General features: G+C 36.8%; 1 protein-coding gene across 8 annotated transcripts in view; it reads right to left on the minus strand.

The window, feature by feature from the left end:
* The window catches only part of ABCC9 (ATP binding cassette subfamily C member 9), a 127,862-nt gene that overhangs the window by 7,509 nt on the left and 104,266 nt on the right, over positions 1–16,087 (minus strand). For all 8 annotated transcript variants that reach the window (XM_087855686.1, XM_045811763.2, XM_045811762.2 and 5 more), the window contains 6 exons: positions 8,632–8,733; positions 7,924–8,044; positions 6,495–6,625; positions 5,547–5,625; positions 3,558–3,666; positions 2,137–2,240 (listed from right to left, as the gene is read on the minus strand). In XM_087855686.1, coding sequence (XP_087711812.1) covers positions 2,137–2,240; positions 3,558–3,666; positions 5,547–5,625; positions 6,495–6,625; positions 7,924–8,044; positions 8,632–8,733 — 646 coding nt within the window. The remainder of the gene's footprint in view (positions 1–2,136; positions 2,241–3,557; positions 3,667–5,546; positions 5,626–6,494; positions 6,626–7,923; positions 8,045–8,631; positions 8,734–16,087) is intronic.

The raw sequence follows: 16,087 nt of genomic DNA on the forward strand, positions 1-16,087 counted from the left end.
TTTTTTTTTTTTTGGGTTTCCATCCACATTTCATAAACTGTTCTATTGTGAGTTTAAGATTAATTATGATTAATTAAGATTAATTTTGTTTTACCTCTTTTATTAGAATTCAAACACTTCCTAGTAGAGTCCTAGGGGTAAATTTCTATTTTCTATTTTCTCATTGCATCACATTCTTATAATATTTCATGCTTGGGAGCTATGCCTTTATTCTCTAAATTTTAATTTACATAATAAATAAGGAGGGTGTGAGAGATGATGAATGTTCTTCACCAGAATTGGCCCGAACCAGATCTTTATCAAGCAATTGATGTAATCTTTATGAAGACAATGAACATAAGCAACATTCAATTACATAGCGTAAATATAATCCTCTGTTGCTTACACTGTACCCTAACCCTTGAACACTGTGCCTATGATTCAAAACAGGTACATACAACTTTCATGTGAGTGAAGGGGACTACAAAGCCATAATTGCCTGTATTCCCAACTACTAAAGGTGTGTCTAAATACCCCAGGAGAAGGGTCTATATGCATTATCAATTTCTCAAGTAGACTTGCAATGGTTCGCCATGTAAGACATCAAAATTATGATGGGAAAGTTCATCCAGGTCCCTGGAATTGCTCCCATAGTCTAACACTGGCAAGTTGATAAAACTATCTTTAGAGACATGCTATCTCCATTTCTGTTTGTGGGATGCCTTTCCCTTGGGACATAATTTAAAATCATAAAAGGTATTGTTTTTGAGTAGATCCTCTTTCCCAAATAAACATGGTGTTATTTTGTGGGCTGATTTCTTTTCTAGATGCCAAAACTACACAATGAACGTGGCAACTACATATTATGTACTAAAATTAGAATATCAACCAACTCTTACCTTTCTGTTTTCTTATATGAGTTCATATTTTAAGGTAGCAAAAGTCCAAAATTATAGATATTCATCATTTTTATGAATTAAAGACTGCATTGTGCACTTTCTGTTTTTGGTTTTTTTTTTTTTAAGATTTTATTTATTTATTTGAGGTACAGCGAAAGTGAGCGAGTGAGAGAGAGAGAACATGAGCAGGGGGAGCGGCAGAGGAAGAAGGAGAAGCAGGCTCTTCACTGAGCAGGGAGCCCAAAGTGGGGCTCCATCCCAGGACCCTGGGATGCCGACCTGAGCTGAAGTCAGATGCTTAAGGGACTGAGCCATCCAGGCGCCCCTCTGTTGTTTTGTTTTGTTAATCATGTTCTTTCATTATTGTTGTTGTTTAATTCTGTCATTAGTTATTTGCCAGAAATTGTCTACCTCTGGGACTAAATTTATATCAATGATTGTTTGAATACATGCTTTATCCCTTACATGGGTGGCTAAAACTGACATTGCAGCAAGATACAGTATATAATGTCTTCATGAAATTACATCACATAAATATAAGCAAGAAGCCCTCCTGGCAACAAAGAAAATGGCTGCCAATGTGGAGAAACTGTCTGCTCCTACATGGTACTGACTACTTTGAACCTAATAGCCTCTTCAAACCTCTTACCCATTTACTGGGGGTCAAGGGTCATGTCAATCACATGAATAGTATGACCACAAGGAAACATTCTGATTCAAATGACCTGTACCTAATGTAATAAAAATTATTAAAAAACAAAAAACAAAAACAAAAACAACAAATGACCTGTACCACTGGGGCGCCTGGGTGGCTCAGTAGGTTAATTGTCCGACTCTTGATTTCAGCTCAGGTCATGATCTCAGGGTTGTGGATTGAGCCTGCTTGAGATTCTCTCTCTCCCCCTGCCCCTCCTCCCCTGCTTGTGCTCTTGTGCCCTCTCTCTCTAAAAAAATAAAAAATAAAATAAAATAAAATAAAATAAAATAACCTGTACCACTCAAGTGAAAAGACTGAAGAGTTAAATGTATTAACTGGAGTATTCTGGAGTATTCATATAGAACAGAATTTGTTAGAGGTTTCATCCTCTGATATCCCATGCAAAAACATTAGATTTTGAAGTGTCCCAATGACCTTTTGGAGATTATTTTAAATATAAGGGATTTAACATGAATTATGTGGTTCCAGCATAAAATATAGATAGAGATATATAGAAATAATTGCATATGTAAAAACAAGTGCATTCTCTAGAAAATATACCTAGACCTCCTGGTAGGGATTTGACCATATTCTTCAGCTGAGCAATTTCTAGAGCTTCCCAGAGTCTGTCATCTGTGCATTTACACTCTGGATCTAAATTAAATCTGTAGGGGGGAAAATAAGTTATTTAGTCAATAAATAAAAATAAAGGCATTTTTACATATGTTTGCTTATTGCTGTTCTTTCCTTAAAATATAAGTCCAATTTGTTTTGGTTATTGCTCTATCCCTAGTACCTAGAACAGTGCTCAGGACAGAGCAGGCATTCAATTCGTGTTAGATGAATAAATGAATAACCTTAATGTTATCAAAAATGTTTCCTGAAGACACAATCAGTAAGTTTATATGCAAGATAGGACATGATAAAATTCATTATGTAGATTTATCCACTTTTATATTATGTTTAATATAACTTGAATAGTGTCTAGCAAAGTGTTTTTATAGAACCGATGATAAAAGGGAACATGTAATACTATTTTAGATGAACCACACTGCACCACCCACAATAGTAGTATTCATAATAAATCTAGCCAGACATATAAATTCACCATGGCAATGCTAAATAACTGGATACATCCTCAACTTTTAACTTCTACAGCTGAATATTGAGCAATCTTACGTCCATTTTCTCTTCAAGACAAAAGGAGGTAGCAATACTTCTTTGTAATTAAGGTAGAGGAGGTGAACAAGAGAGAGCAGAGGATGGATGCAACGAGAGACATGACCTGGTGGATCATGCCATGGAGAACTTTGGAGTCAGACAAACTTTACTTGGAATTGTGGTTCTACCACTTACTGAGTGTATGAACTTGAACTAGTTAGAGCTTCTCTGAGGTTCAAAATTCTCATCTGTAAATTCAGGATAATAATAGGTATACTAGAGCAGTGCTTTGAGGATGTAATGAGACAATATATTTAAAGCACTTAGCAGATAGTAGATATTGCCTTTTTTTTTTTACTGCGGGAAACCATAAACCAGGCATGGAGAAGATTGTAGCAGCTTCTTAAAAGCAATTCTGGCTGCAAGAAAAATTGTGAGGGATGGGGGAATCAAGGGATTAACCGAACTCAGTATCTGCTGAGCCCAAGCCAGTTGCATTAAAAGATAGGCAGGAGATCTGTAGGGTAGAACACCTTAGAAATGTCTGCCAAGAATCACTGCCCCAAGTACAGAGGGAAAGTGACTTTTGTGGAATCAAATTGAAAGAGCAGAGCTCCTGGAAAAACATAAAGGACTGGCCTCTGCAGGTTAATTTAGCAGCTCGAGGGTTTCCCAAACCAAATTGTTGGCCAGAATATTCGATCTTATCATCCCAATAATGTCATTCACACCTATCTGAAAAACAGTTCTGAGTAAAACCCTCCTATGAGCCCAAAGGTAAATCCTGAGACATTCGGGTTTCTGTTGAATACATCACTTACCTAATGGAACCACTGAATAGTATTGGATCCTGCAAAATGATTGAAAGTCTAGAACGTAGTGTGTGCAGTGGTAGTTTTGAAATGTCTATCCCATCAATGACAATCTTTCCTGTTAAACAGAAACAAAAAATTGCAGGCATGTAGTAAAATCAGAAGTAAAATAATATTTGTTTACAAATTGAAAGTACTTTCCTAGTTCAGGGTTGAAACTCAGAAGGTGAAGCTTTCCATTTAAGTATTAAAAACATTATTATCCATCTCTATGAGAAATATATATTTTGGTGGTAGTTTCTCTTTCTTATGTAGTTTCTCTGAAAGAGATTCTCAGTTTCTATTCAGTTCCCATGGTTCATACAAACCCAAAGTACTTTTTCTCCTTAAAGCGTCCTCTTCCTTCTAATATTCCTTTATCCTTGTTCCCTGCTTTCTTTTCTTTCATAAGATATTCTATATACATGCAACTATCTTTTTTTTTATTGTCTCTCTTTCCCGACTAGAATATAAACTCTTCGAAGACAGTGATTTTTGTCTATATTCACTCTTTTATTGATTGAACAGGACAGTGTATTGCAAATAAGAAAGGAAATTCTATAACATAGATATCAACTTTTAATTTCTCCATACTGTATTTAGACTTATTAGAGACTTGTGCCATCTTGATGTCTTTGCCTCAAATTGATAGATTATTTTATCTTATCACTTTGTGCAAAGACAGAACTGCCATATGAAATGAACAGGCCAGGCAAAGAGTGGCAGGTAGAGTCCCTTTTCCAGCTAGATGTAGTTTCAAGAGGAGACAAGGTTATCAGTTGAAACTTTCTTTCAGGAATAACACACTATCTGTTAAAATCTTAACAACCTAATGCTAAACAAGAGAATCAGTCATTGATAGCCCATATGGGGCCTGAAAGCATGTTTCTGGATTCATAAGGAACAGGCTAATCTATTATGTTCAATTCTAACCACAGTTGTTTTGTTTTTTAATTAAAAGTGTCAATCAATTGTCTTTGGATCATGTAACTGACTTATAATGCAAATCCACTGAAAGTCTTTATAGTAGCTGTGTATTATTTATTATTACTAGCCATGGAAGAGCAAGCTGCTAACCCAGCAGCCGATGCCAAATCCAAACCCCAAGGAGACTGCAATTACTGTAGTTCATCTCTGTTCATAAACTGACCTCTTCACCTCACAGAGCTGTTGTATACATTAAATTAAATAATATAAACTGTCAAGTACAATAAAAACCTGAAGTACTATAATCATCATCACAATCATTTCAGATAATAATAGGAAACACTTCCTTGAGCTGATCAAGCATATTGCTGGATACCCATTTATTCAGGATGGTTTATGTGCTGGGCTATTTATAGGCCACTTGATAGACTAAATAATGTGACATATTTTTTCTAAAGCAAAGATTAAATTATTCCATGTATCATGTTATAATTTTGTGGATGAATAAATATTTTTTTATATTGTCAACATGTGCTTGGCACTTTGCAGGTTGCTACCCCCACAAAATGTTCAGCATCATTAAACTATGTTATGAAGGTAACAGTCTTGCACCAAAATTAATAATGCAGATTACTTATCTCCTTGCATTTTTTTCCTTTGATGGAAATGGATGTGTTTTTAGTTTGAACAAAGCAAGACAGTCTTCCTTTCTCTCCCTTCCTCTTGAAATGCCACCTGCATCTACTGCTGTGCAAAATGGGTGGCTTTGTTTTCATTTTATCAGTTTATTAGAATTCTTTAACAACACTCTCTAGAGCTGAGTTTAGAGCTAATAATCTTATTAGCAATTTTATGTTCATTCTTTACTTCTAGACTCTTGATCTGGGACACCTGCCTCAAACCATGGGTCGCAGGACACAAAGTCCTTATAAATATTTGCTCTTTACTTCTGCAGGATTAGGTAAGTTGATGTCTCACTTCTTCTAAGGAAAACACCACACAGCCAATGAGAACATTCAGTTGGTAACTTACCATCAAATATATCCACCATTCTGAAGAAAGCCAGTGATAATGATGATTTCCCGCTGCCAGTGCGACCACATATGCCCACCTAAAAAGCAAATGTCACTCAGAGAGAAAAGGACTCAGAAAAAAGACAGAAGATGGGCAAAAAGTGTTTTTAATTTCAACAAGATACCACGGGGGAAACTATGCCTCTATTTAAATAGTTACAATAAACCGTCATTCTTTTCTTAGGTCTCCTTTATGTATCATCATTAAGGTAAAAATAGAGTCTTCACCAAATATTCAATGATTTCATTCTAACTCTTTTTATTTTTATGTGGCTGTGTTTTTCCTTCATGGCTTAATTTTTGCATTTAGTATATTGTTGCTCTAATAAGTATTAATTTTATCTTAGAAGTGATGATTTTATAAGAAAAAGTAGACTGGCTCTAATTTTTTTCTGCACATTTTCTCTTTTTATTTTTTATTTTATGGATTTATTTTTTATTGTGTTCAGTTAGCCACCATATAGTACATCATTAGTTTCTAATGTAGTGTTCAATGATTCAATAGTTGTGTATAACACCCAGTGCTCATCACAATATTTTCTCTTTTTAAAGTAGCTAAAACAAATAGTTTTGGGACTAAAGCTAGTACAAATGCATTAGTTCCCAAGGGGATGTCTGATATGGCTGTAAGCCAGGAGCCAGAAATTTGGAAAAATACACATATTGTTGATTTTCCTGATCTTCAAGGGAGACTAATGAACGGCAATACAACGTAGAGAACATGTATTTTATCCTGATCCTATCTCTCTCTTTTCTCTTTTACGTAGATAATTTGACCTGTAAAGTGCAGGGAGTATTAGTGAGCCCAGTTGAGAATGTTCTTGGCTGAATGTCTCAAGAGCTTAGGTAGTGATCAAGTGGCTCCATTTTCTGATTTGTATGAAACAAATGGCAGTGAGTTCCATACCTTTTGCCCAGGTTTGATGTAAGCCTTGACATGCTTAAGAACAGGTTTCAGATTATTTTCATATCTGACACACAGGTCATGAATCTTGATCTCTCCTTCTTGTGGCCAATGGTCTGGAACTTGAGAAGGGTCTGGGGGGTGAGGGTGAAGTAGGGAAAATGAATGGGAGAGAGAAAGAGGGGGCCAAGGAGAGAGGGAACGGGATAGAGGGGGAGAGAGATGGTGGGAGAGGGAGGGAGGGGGAAGGAAGGAGAGAGGGGCAGGAAGACACATACTTATATACATTTATACATACTAACATATACATTTTTTATGAATTTAAAATAATATTGAACCAAATTCTGTATCTTTTTAAAATTAAAATTACATTCGGAGTAAAGGCCTATTGATTAAGAACCTTCAAAATAGTTTTCTATATGTGTATTTCTTTTTGAAGCATGAACTATCCTGTCTTTTCTACATTCCATCACTTGATTCTATTGAAGATAGTTCATCTGCGAATTGATTCATTTGTTCAGTCAATCAATCTTCAAACATTTGAGTGCTTAAAATGTGAGAAGTGTTTTGCAAGATGTTGGGAATATGGAGATGAAAGACATGCCTCAAGGTGCTCCTGTGTCCTGGGGAAGCATCGGGATCTACAGGACTGCATGCAGAGTCACATGATGGAGTCCAACCCAAGGTGCTCTGGGAGCACGGATGCTGGTAACCTGAGAGTTCCAGGAGGGTTTCAAGAGAAGATGGTGCCTGCGATGGGTCTTAAAGGATTAGGGATGGGGAAATTTGTTTCAAATATATATGGAGAGAACAAAGATAAAAAGAAGGCATAGAATGTTGGTATGACCAGAGTAAAAGTCATGGATAGATGATGAGAGATGAGACCAGATAGGTGGGCAAGGATCAACTAATGAAGAGTCTAGTGGTCTTAGCTAACTTTTCTGGACTTTGTCCTTGAAGATCTAGATAGTTATTGAAGGATTTAGGCAAAAGAATGCATTTTAAGCATGAAATTTGAATTTAAGAAAGATCATTCCGTCTGCAGTATTGAATTTCCTGCCAATTTTATTCTAGCAAAGCTGAGAATCTCAGTAAGATCCAAGTTTCTTGACATCTAAGTTAATAGGATCTTGAGGAAGAGAACACAATAGTTCATAGTGTAGGCTGGTAACAAATGTAATGAAGTCCAAATACTTTTTATAATTCCCTTTAAATATTACTACATAATATCTATTCGGAGTCTGGTCGTATACCAAAATTTTCAGGTCTAGTCATATCATTTCAGGTGTACCTCATAAAATAAAGGCAAGACGAAAAGGGATTCTCTGGATATTAAAGTGGAAAACAAAAGCAAAAATGACAATGTGTCTGACACACAATTAATATTTGTATAAAATATTTAAGTGAAACAAAATAATATTCAGAACAATACCCATAGTGCCTTCATAGTTCTCAGATTCCATAGTCAAGAAACTGTTCACTTTCTTCACTGCCCCCATCTGGACCTCCAGGTCAGCCAAGTTCCTCACAACCCAGTTCAAATAATTGGTTATCTGTGTCAGGTGACAAAAAGAAATTAACACATTTAAAATGAAGTAACGATCTTTGTAATCACTGGATATTTTAGGATAGGATGACTTGGACAGTTAGTGTACATCATGTGGTACAATTTGTAAGTGCTGCAAGATATCAGAGGCCAGGGAGGGTGTCATGGGATAAAGCAGGCAAAGGAGGTGTCCACTCTTCTTCAAGGGTCCTCACATGTCAATGATTCGTGAACTGTCCTCTGACTTCCCTGCACGAGTTGGATGTACCCGTTTGCCCTTATCTCATTTATATTCGTATTCATTTTAGTTTCCCAAAATAGGTTGTGAACAACTTACGACAGGGATCTCAAACAGCCTTGGGAATCTCTCACCATAGATTCTGAGGAGTTTCTAAAAACCGATTCGCAGTATCAGGACTGAATCCATGCTGCCCGAAAATGCTGGGTTTGGGCCCCAATCTCCTATTATTTGTAAGAGGTCATTTTGTTGTGAATTTCAATCTGCTCCTCTTATGTCCATGAATAGGAGTTGATAATAATTATGGAAGGTACCTCCAACACTACATGAAAAGAGATGTGTTCATCGATACCTACCGTAAGTGCGTACAGAAGACCCAAACCCACCAATCCAGAATTGGAAGAGCCGCTGATGGATGCAATAGAGGCAGTGAGGACAATGCAAGCTCCCAGATAATCCTAGAAAGGAGCGAGAAAAAGCATTACAAAAATTTCCTCAAGTTCTTAAACAAAAGAACCTAATCAATTTAGAGAGGTGATCACTAAGACAGTACACATAACTTCTTGTGTGTCCTGTTAAGTTTCTGAGGAAGGCTACCTAAGATATGGATGAATGCCGACTCACCATTTTACGGCTGGAATGGGTGTAATTCAATGCTCTCATTGTATCCATGCAGAAACGGATTCAGAGAACTTAAATAACTTGCCAGAAATTCAGCTGCAATTTGTGGCCCAACCAGCATCAGCCATAGGGTTTCTTTTTCTCCTCCCCTTCCCCCCACCAGCCCTTTCTATTGCATTGTGTTGCCAGATAAGTAATTATTTGGGGACTTGATTTACTACCTTAAATTTCATGTGTGCTTATGTCTGGGTTGTGTGATCTATCTCCCTTGAGCAATATAATAAGGGCCCTGCAGAAATTTGCATCTGGATACCTTGTTGAGATTCATGTCTAAACTTTTTGTCAAATATCTGAGCTCAGAGTCTGGGACATTAAATCTCCAGATTCCACGTAAATAAGAATTAGGGTTGTATTTACTCATAAATGGGAAGTGTGGGACTGTCTTAGAGCATCTGAATTATCTATGGTCTATCAGTGATAAACTCTTTGGCGAAATTTAAAAAATTCATTGAGACCAGTCTTTAACTCAAATAAAAAAGAGGGCAGACCTGTCCATTCTCTTTTCTTTCTTTTTTTTTTTTTAGAAAAAAGATTTTATTTATTTATTTTAGAGAGAGAAAGACAGAGTGTGTGGAGGGGCAGAGGGAAAGGGAGAAAAAGAAAATCTTAAGCAAGGTCCATGTCCAACCGGGGCTCAATCTTATGACACTGAGATCATGACCTGAGAGCCGAAATCAAGAGTCAGATGCTTAACGGACTCAGCCACCCAGACACTCCACATCTGTCCATTTTCAAACACTTCTTGCTTCCCCATTCACCAGCACTCTTAGGCACTGTTATGTCTTATCATTTGAAAAAAAATCTTAAAAACTTTTCATGCCGATGAGTCATATGTCCCAGAAGCAGGTAGCATTTCAGGCATGAGCACTTCTAGAACTATTTCAAGTCTCATTCACTTGTGACCTTTCTAGCTAGATATGTCTCTGATCCCTCAAAAAAAGAAAAAAACCCCAAAAAACAAAAAAAAAAACCAACTAATTACTAGGTGATAAGACTTTAATGACGGTAATGGAGTGTTTAACATGCTGGAGTCAACAAATGAAGTTACTCAAATCAGCTCACATGTGCACATTCTTGCCTCTTTTTAGAGCAGATCCAAAGATCCAGCTTTTAAGGAGCAATCAATAATCCCAGCCTTGAAATCAGAGATCTGGGCTCAGATGCTGACTTTGCCAATTACCACACAAATAATTTAAACTGCTTTGAAACTAAGTTTCTTTGGAAAATAGAAATAATACCTAATTCAAAGACTTTGAAAGGACTAAAAAAAAAAAAAAAAAAAAGATTAAATACCCGTTAGATTTCACCACCTCCATGTACCAGGATGTCTTTTTTCCTCTGGATGATTTTCAAATCTTTGAAACAAGCTTAAAAGTTTATGTGCATCATAAAACATCAAAGGTTACAAAGAGGCACTAAAATTTAATTCCATAATGATTTCCATGATCTTTACAAAGAATAAAGAAAGAAATCATGCAGAGTTACTCTCTTGAGGCAGTAAATTCCCAAGAGGTAGTAAATACTCCTTGGATTGCTTCTTCCAGTTGGACCATGTGTTAACAACTTGTCACATCCCAATTAGGTAGTACTTCTTCTTTTTCCCTTTATTTGAAGCAACAACTACATGGGTGCATAATCTAACCAGTCTGGGCCACTCTTACATCTGACAAATGCCAACATGCTTCCCAAATACTTCTAAAATATTTACAGCAATATGAATTTTTCCTTCCAGCCCTCAGTGTAAAGTTAATACTTCTAAAGTTATGCCATAAATTTGTAATTTCTATATTATCTTTTCTAAAAAGACTCATAAAAAGTTTCTGTGATGAGTCCCAGAGAGTAAGTTAGTATCAGGAGATACTTGGAGCAAGGCCCTTCCTCCCAGCTTGATATAAAGAAATGCGCCATTCAGTTTCTGAGAAATTTCTGTGGGTAAGGTACACATTAAGGATTTGAAACAAGGCATATTTTTATTAATTTCTATTCAAGAAGAGCTTCATTCTTCATACTATCATATATATACGTTTGTTTCAAGATTTTTAAAAATTCCACTTAGTTAACATATAGTGGAATATTTCAGGAGTAGAATTTAGTGATTCATCACTTACATACAGCACCCAGTGCTCATCACAAGTGCCTTCCTTAATGTCCATCACCCATTTAGCCCATCCACCCATCCACCTCCCCTCCATCAATCCTCAGTTTGTTCTCTATAGTTAAAAGTCTGTTTTATGGTTTGCCTCTCTCTTTTTTCTTTCTTCCCCCATGTTCATCTGTTTCATTTCTTAAATCCCACATATGAATAAAATCATACGGTATTTATCTTTCTCTGATTTATTTTGCTTAGCATAATACTCTCTAGCTCCATCCACATCACTGCAAATGGCAAGATTTCCTTTTTTTTATGGATGAGTAATATTCCACTGTATATATATATACCACGTCTTTATCCAATCATCAGTCAATGGACATTTGGGCACTTTCCACAATTTGGCTATTGTTGATAATGCTGCTATAAACATCGGGGTGCATGTGTTCCTTCAAATCAGTATTTTTGTATCCTTTGGGGAAATACTTGGTAGTGCAATTCCTGGATCATAAGTTAGTTCTATTTTTAACTTTGTGAGGAACCTCCATGCTGTTTTCCAGAGTGGCTGCACCAGTTTGCATTCCTACCAGCAGTGCAGGAGAGTTCCTTTTTTGCCACATCCTCGCCAACATCTGTTGTTTCCTGTGTTATTAATTTTAGCCATTCTGACAGGTGTGAGGTGGTATTTCATTGTCGTTTTGATTTGTTTTCACTGATGCCGAATGATGTTGACCATCTTTTCATGTGTCTGTTAGCCATCTGGATGTCTTCTTTGGAAAAATGTCTATTTATGTCTTCTGCCCATTTCTCAACTGGATTATAATTTTGGGGGGTATTGAATTTGATAAGTTCTTTATAGATTTTGGATACTAACCCTTTATCAGATATGTCATTTGCAAATATCTTCTCCCATTCTGAAGGTTGCCTTTTAGTTTTATTGATTGTTTCCTTCACTATGCAGAAGCTTTTTGTCTTGATGAAGTCCCAGTAGTTCATTTTTGCTTTTGGAGTATTTACTACCAAGAGGTTGATGCCTGGGTTCTCCTCTAGGATTTTGATGGTTTCTTGTCTTACATTTAGGTCTTTCAACTATTTTGAATTTGTTTTTGTGCATGATAAAGTGGTCCAGTTTCATTCTTCGGCATGTTGCTGTCCAACCTTTTGTTGAAGAGACTGTCTATTTTCCATTGGATATTTTTTCCAGCTTTGTTGAAGATTAGTTGACCATAATGTTGTGGTTCCATTTCTGGGTTTTTCTATTCTGTTCCATTGATCTAAGCATTGGTTTTTGTGCCAGTACCATACTGCCTTGATCACTAAAGCTTTGTAATATAATTTGAAGTCCAGAATTGTGATGCCTCCAGCTTTGCTTTTCTTTTTCAAAATTGCATACATTCTTTTAAAAGTATAACAGCAAAATAATCACTGAGTTTCAAAAAATGGAAATTAGACAGTAGGCCTAACGTAAACATTCCAAAGGAAATGCAAAACTTTATGCACTGAATCTGTCTCTTTTCTTCTCTTTTTCTCTCACCCCCCCCCATTAAATTGACTATGGAATCTATATTTTATATTGGGGCCTAGATTCACTCATTATATAGATCTAATTGGTAGATTCAGTTAGATGATAATTTAAATTATTTTCTATTGAATTAAAATGGTAATTCTGGTAATAGATTGATAGCCTTATCCTGGCAATATTGCCAGCAAGAGAAGTGAAAACAGAAGAAGGGAGGGAAGGGAGAAGGTTGATGAGTAACTTTGAGCTAATATATATTTTCTGGCTCTCTTTCACATGGCTAATGTTTTTAAAACTACTTGAAAGGTTCTCAGTATGATCATTAGATACTGTTATCTTAATTATTAGTCCAGTATATAAAATATTCCAAAATTTATATATAAAGATAATATATATGTATATATCATATATATATATTTATATTTAATTTCAAGTTAGTTAAAATACAGTGCACTACTGGTTTCAGGAGCAGAATCCATCCAGTGATTCATCACCCACATACAATACTCAATGCTCATCCCAACAAGTGCCCTCCTTAATGCCCATCACTCATTTAATCCATCCCCCCACCAGCCACCTCCCCTCCAGCAACCCTCATTTTGTTCTCTATATTTAAGCGTCTATTATGGTTTGTTTACCTCTCTGTTTTTATCTGTTTTTTTTTTTGCTTTATTTTTTATTAAAGATAATGTATAGAGATAAATGTTTTTGACATCTTAGCAACAAGGCATAGCTTCTTGAAGTACATTTATAGCACATTTTCCAGTGGATGAACCCATTTTCAAAATCTAAGTCTACTAAATTCAAATAGATATGAGAGCTTAAAAGTCAGTATGTCTGCAGTTTAGTAGCTATAACAAAGTTATTTTATTTATTATAAAAATATTCATTTTTTTAATTTTTATTTTTTTATAAAATTTTTTATTATGTTATGTTAGTCACTATACAGCACATCCCAAGTTTTTGATGTAAAGTTCCACGATTCATTACTTGCGTATAACACCCAGTGCTCATGCAATACGTGCCCTCCTTAATACCCATCACCAGCCTATCCTGATCCCCCATCTTTTTTTTTTAGAAAGTGCTATTCTTCTTGTCTTCTTGTTACACCAACTAGATATTTTCAGCTCACTCCTGGATTATTACCACTACTCAAAAATCTTTTTTCTAAAAAAAAAACAAAAAAAAAAAAACAAAAAAAAAACAAAAAACCTTTTTTGTAATGAATTTGGTTGGAATGTTTTGGAAGCGTTTGATCAGAATTTTGCCCTGATCTGCATAAGAAAGGAAACTCCTTTGTGCACCATGTTTATCAAGAAGACTCATAGCAAAATCACTAAATTGCATTAACTTTGATAGTAAGAGCTTGTGTTAGCTCCCTATTTTTCACTTCCTTTACCATTTTTAAAAGATTTTATTTATTTATTTGTCACAGAGAGAGAGAGAAAGAGAGAGAGAGCGCACACAAGCAGGGGGAGAGGCAGGCAGGGGAGAAGCAGGCCCCCCCCCCCCACAGCTGAAGACAGCCACTCAACCCACTGAGCCACTTAGAAGTTTAATGAATTACAGAGTGATTCTATGCTTACACCTTCTTTCCTTTCTCTGCAAATATGCCAACAACAAAATGGTTTCAAGGCAATAAATTAAGAAAGGAGAAGCAGCTGGTCTGAATAACTCACACAAAGGAGAGCAAATACTTGGGGATCACTAGCAGTGTCCTTTCTATGCTTAGTCCTTAGACCTTCTAACCAATGAATTCAACGAAAGCACGCTTGTGAACAAAACGATATAATGGAATGAGAGATTCAATTTAGGAAACAGGAGCTACCGCATATGTGAACTGCCAGTTCTCAAAGAAGGCCCCACCGCCAGACATTGTATCTGGATAGTGATGAATTATAACCTCCATGGAGTTTGTGAATTCAACTCTCCCCCAAGGGAGAAGCCTTTGATTTCCAAGTCAAAACAGAGGCCTCTTCTCAGATTCTTGGTGATTCAGTGACATGTATCCATCTATGGGATTTTAGTGAAAACCGTAATTTTCTATAAAAGACTTGCAAATAGTTAACAGCAACACAATCTCTTTCCTCACGTAGCCCTCGGAAGTACCAGTCTATGGTACCGCTGAGTATCTGGGAGCACATATCAGGGCTCCCAGTGACAAGATCAGTGCACACCTGTCTGTGGTGGAGTTACGAACACACAAAAAAGCTCTGTGCTGTTTCATAAAATCGACTCTTGTGCGAACTCACCCTGAAGGCTATTTTCATTTTAGCCTGTTGATTCTAAAGACTTTTTTTTTTTTTTTTTTTTGGCTTCCTGATGTGAATTTTCTTTTATCCTTTCACCACACAGCAAGACAAAGCCTTGGAAAGACAGCCTTTAGATAGAGTTACACAATTTTCGCAAATGGAAACACCGATGCCAAAGAACTGGAACTGTTTAGTGCAGAGGGCTGAAGAGAAAACGCCGTGCTGAACAAAAGAACGTAAGCAGCCTTCAAAGGTTCGGCTGCAGCGACAGGCTGCACACGATTGTGGCCACTTCACTCGGCACCCAGAGGAAAAACACTCCCCTCTCTGCCAGAGCAAGCCGGGTGGTCACAGTCTCGCTCCTTTTCCCACCAGCCAAATTACTTTATTCTTTTAGACTCTTGTCCTTTTTCGATGTGAGTGTATTGTGACCTTTATCTTTTTCCTAATTCGGAATGAATATGAAGTGACCGTGGTGGGCAGGGCTATGTCTTCCATAGGGAAAGCTGTTTACTCAGAGAAAGGGAATAACTTGTGATGATTTTAGCTGTTTCTTAACTTGACCAGGAAAAGAAACAAGAGCCATATATTTAAAATAAATCAGAGAATAAACAACAATCGGATGGGGCTCATGGATCTTCCGGAATCCCATGAGGAGTGTTTTTCTCTGGTTCCTCTTCCTTCCTTCTCCTTGAGGTTTTCTGTCCAGGGAATTCAGTGGCATTGCTTCCCAAAGCTCGAACTGAGAGTGAAGAGGAAGGGAAGCGAAAAATAGCCACAGAAAGCTATGAGAAGTTTTCTCTTTCTCTTCATGAAGGTGATGAGTCCATGAATTAGAGTTGGTGAAATCCCCAGATCTGCATCAGGAAATCCTACTTGCTTCTTCTGATTTATGCCCAATGCCTCAACCTTCCTTGTACCATTTTAGTTGTGTTTCTGCTCTGGGAACTCTAAGAATATTTGCTATAAGCAGATATTTTTGTTAACTGAGGAATATGGCAAAGACTAGAGAAAGGAGGGGTTGTGTTGATACTGTGGATAAGTAAGATCAGTGCAGACTCACTGGACCAAATAGAAGTTTTCATTACTTATTTTTCTAACGACTTACAAGGCAGAATATTTCCAGCTGTGGGGGGTCAGAGAACAGTTTACACCCTAGTCTCCAAGGTCCTGTATCTCAACATTCATGTTTCTGACACAAGATCCATTTATTTCAAACTGTAATTGTGTCTCCAGTGATGTGGACGTGTCCACAGGAGCTCAGTAGTAAT

This window comes from Ursus americanus, chromosome 25 (genome assembly GCF_024610735.1).
Source record: "Ursus americanus isolate L20-20 chromosome 25, mUrsAme1.1.p, whole genome shotgun sequence".
NCBI classification, from domain to species: domain Eukaryota; kingdom Metazoa; phylum Chordata; class Mammalia; order Carnivora; family Ursidae; genus Ursus; species Ursus americanus.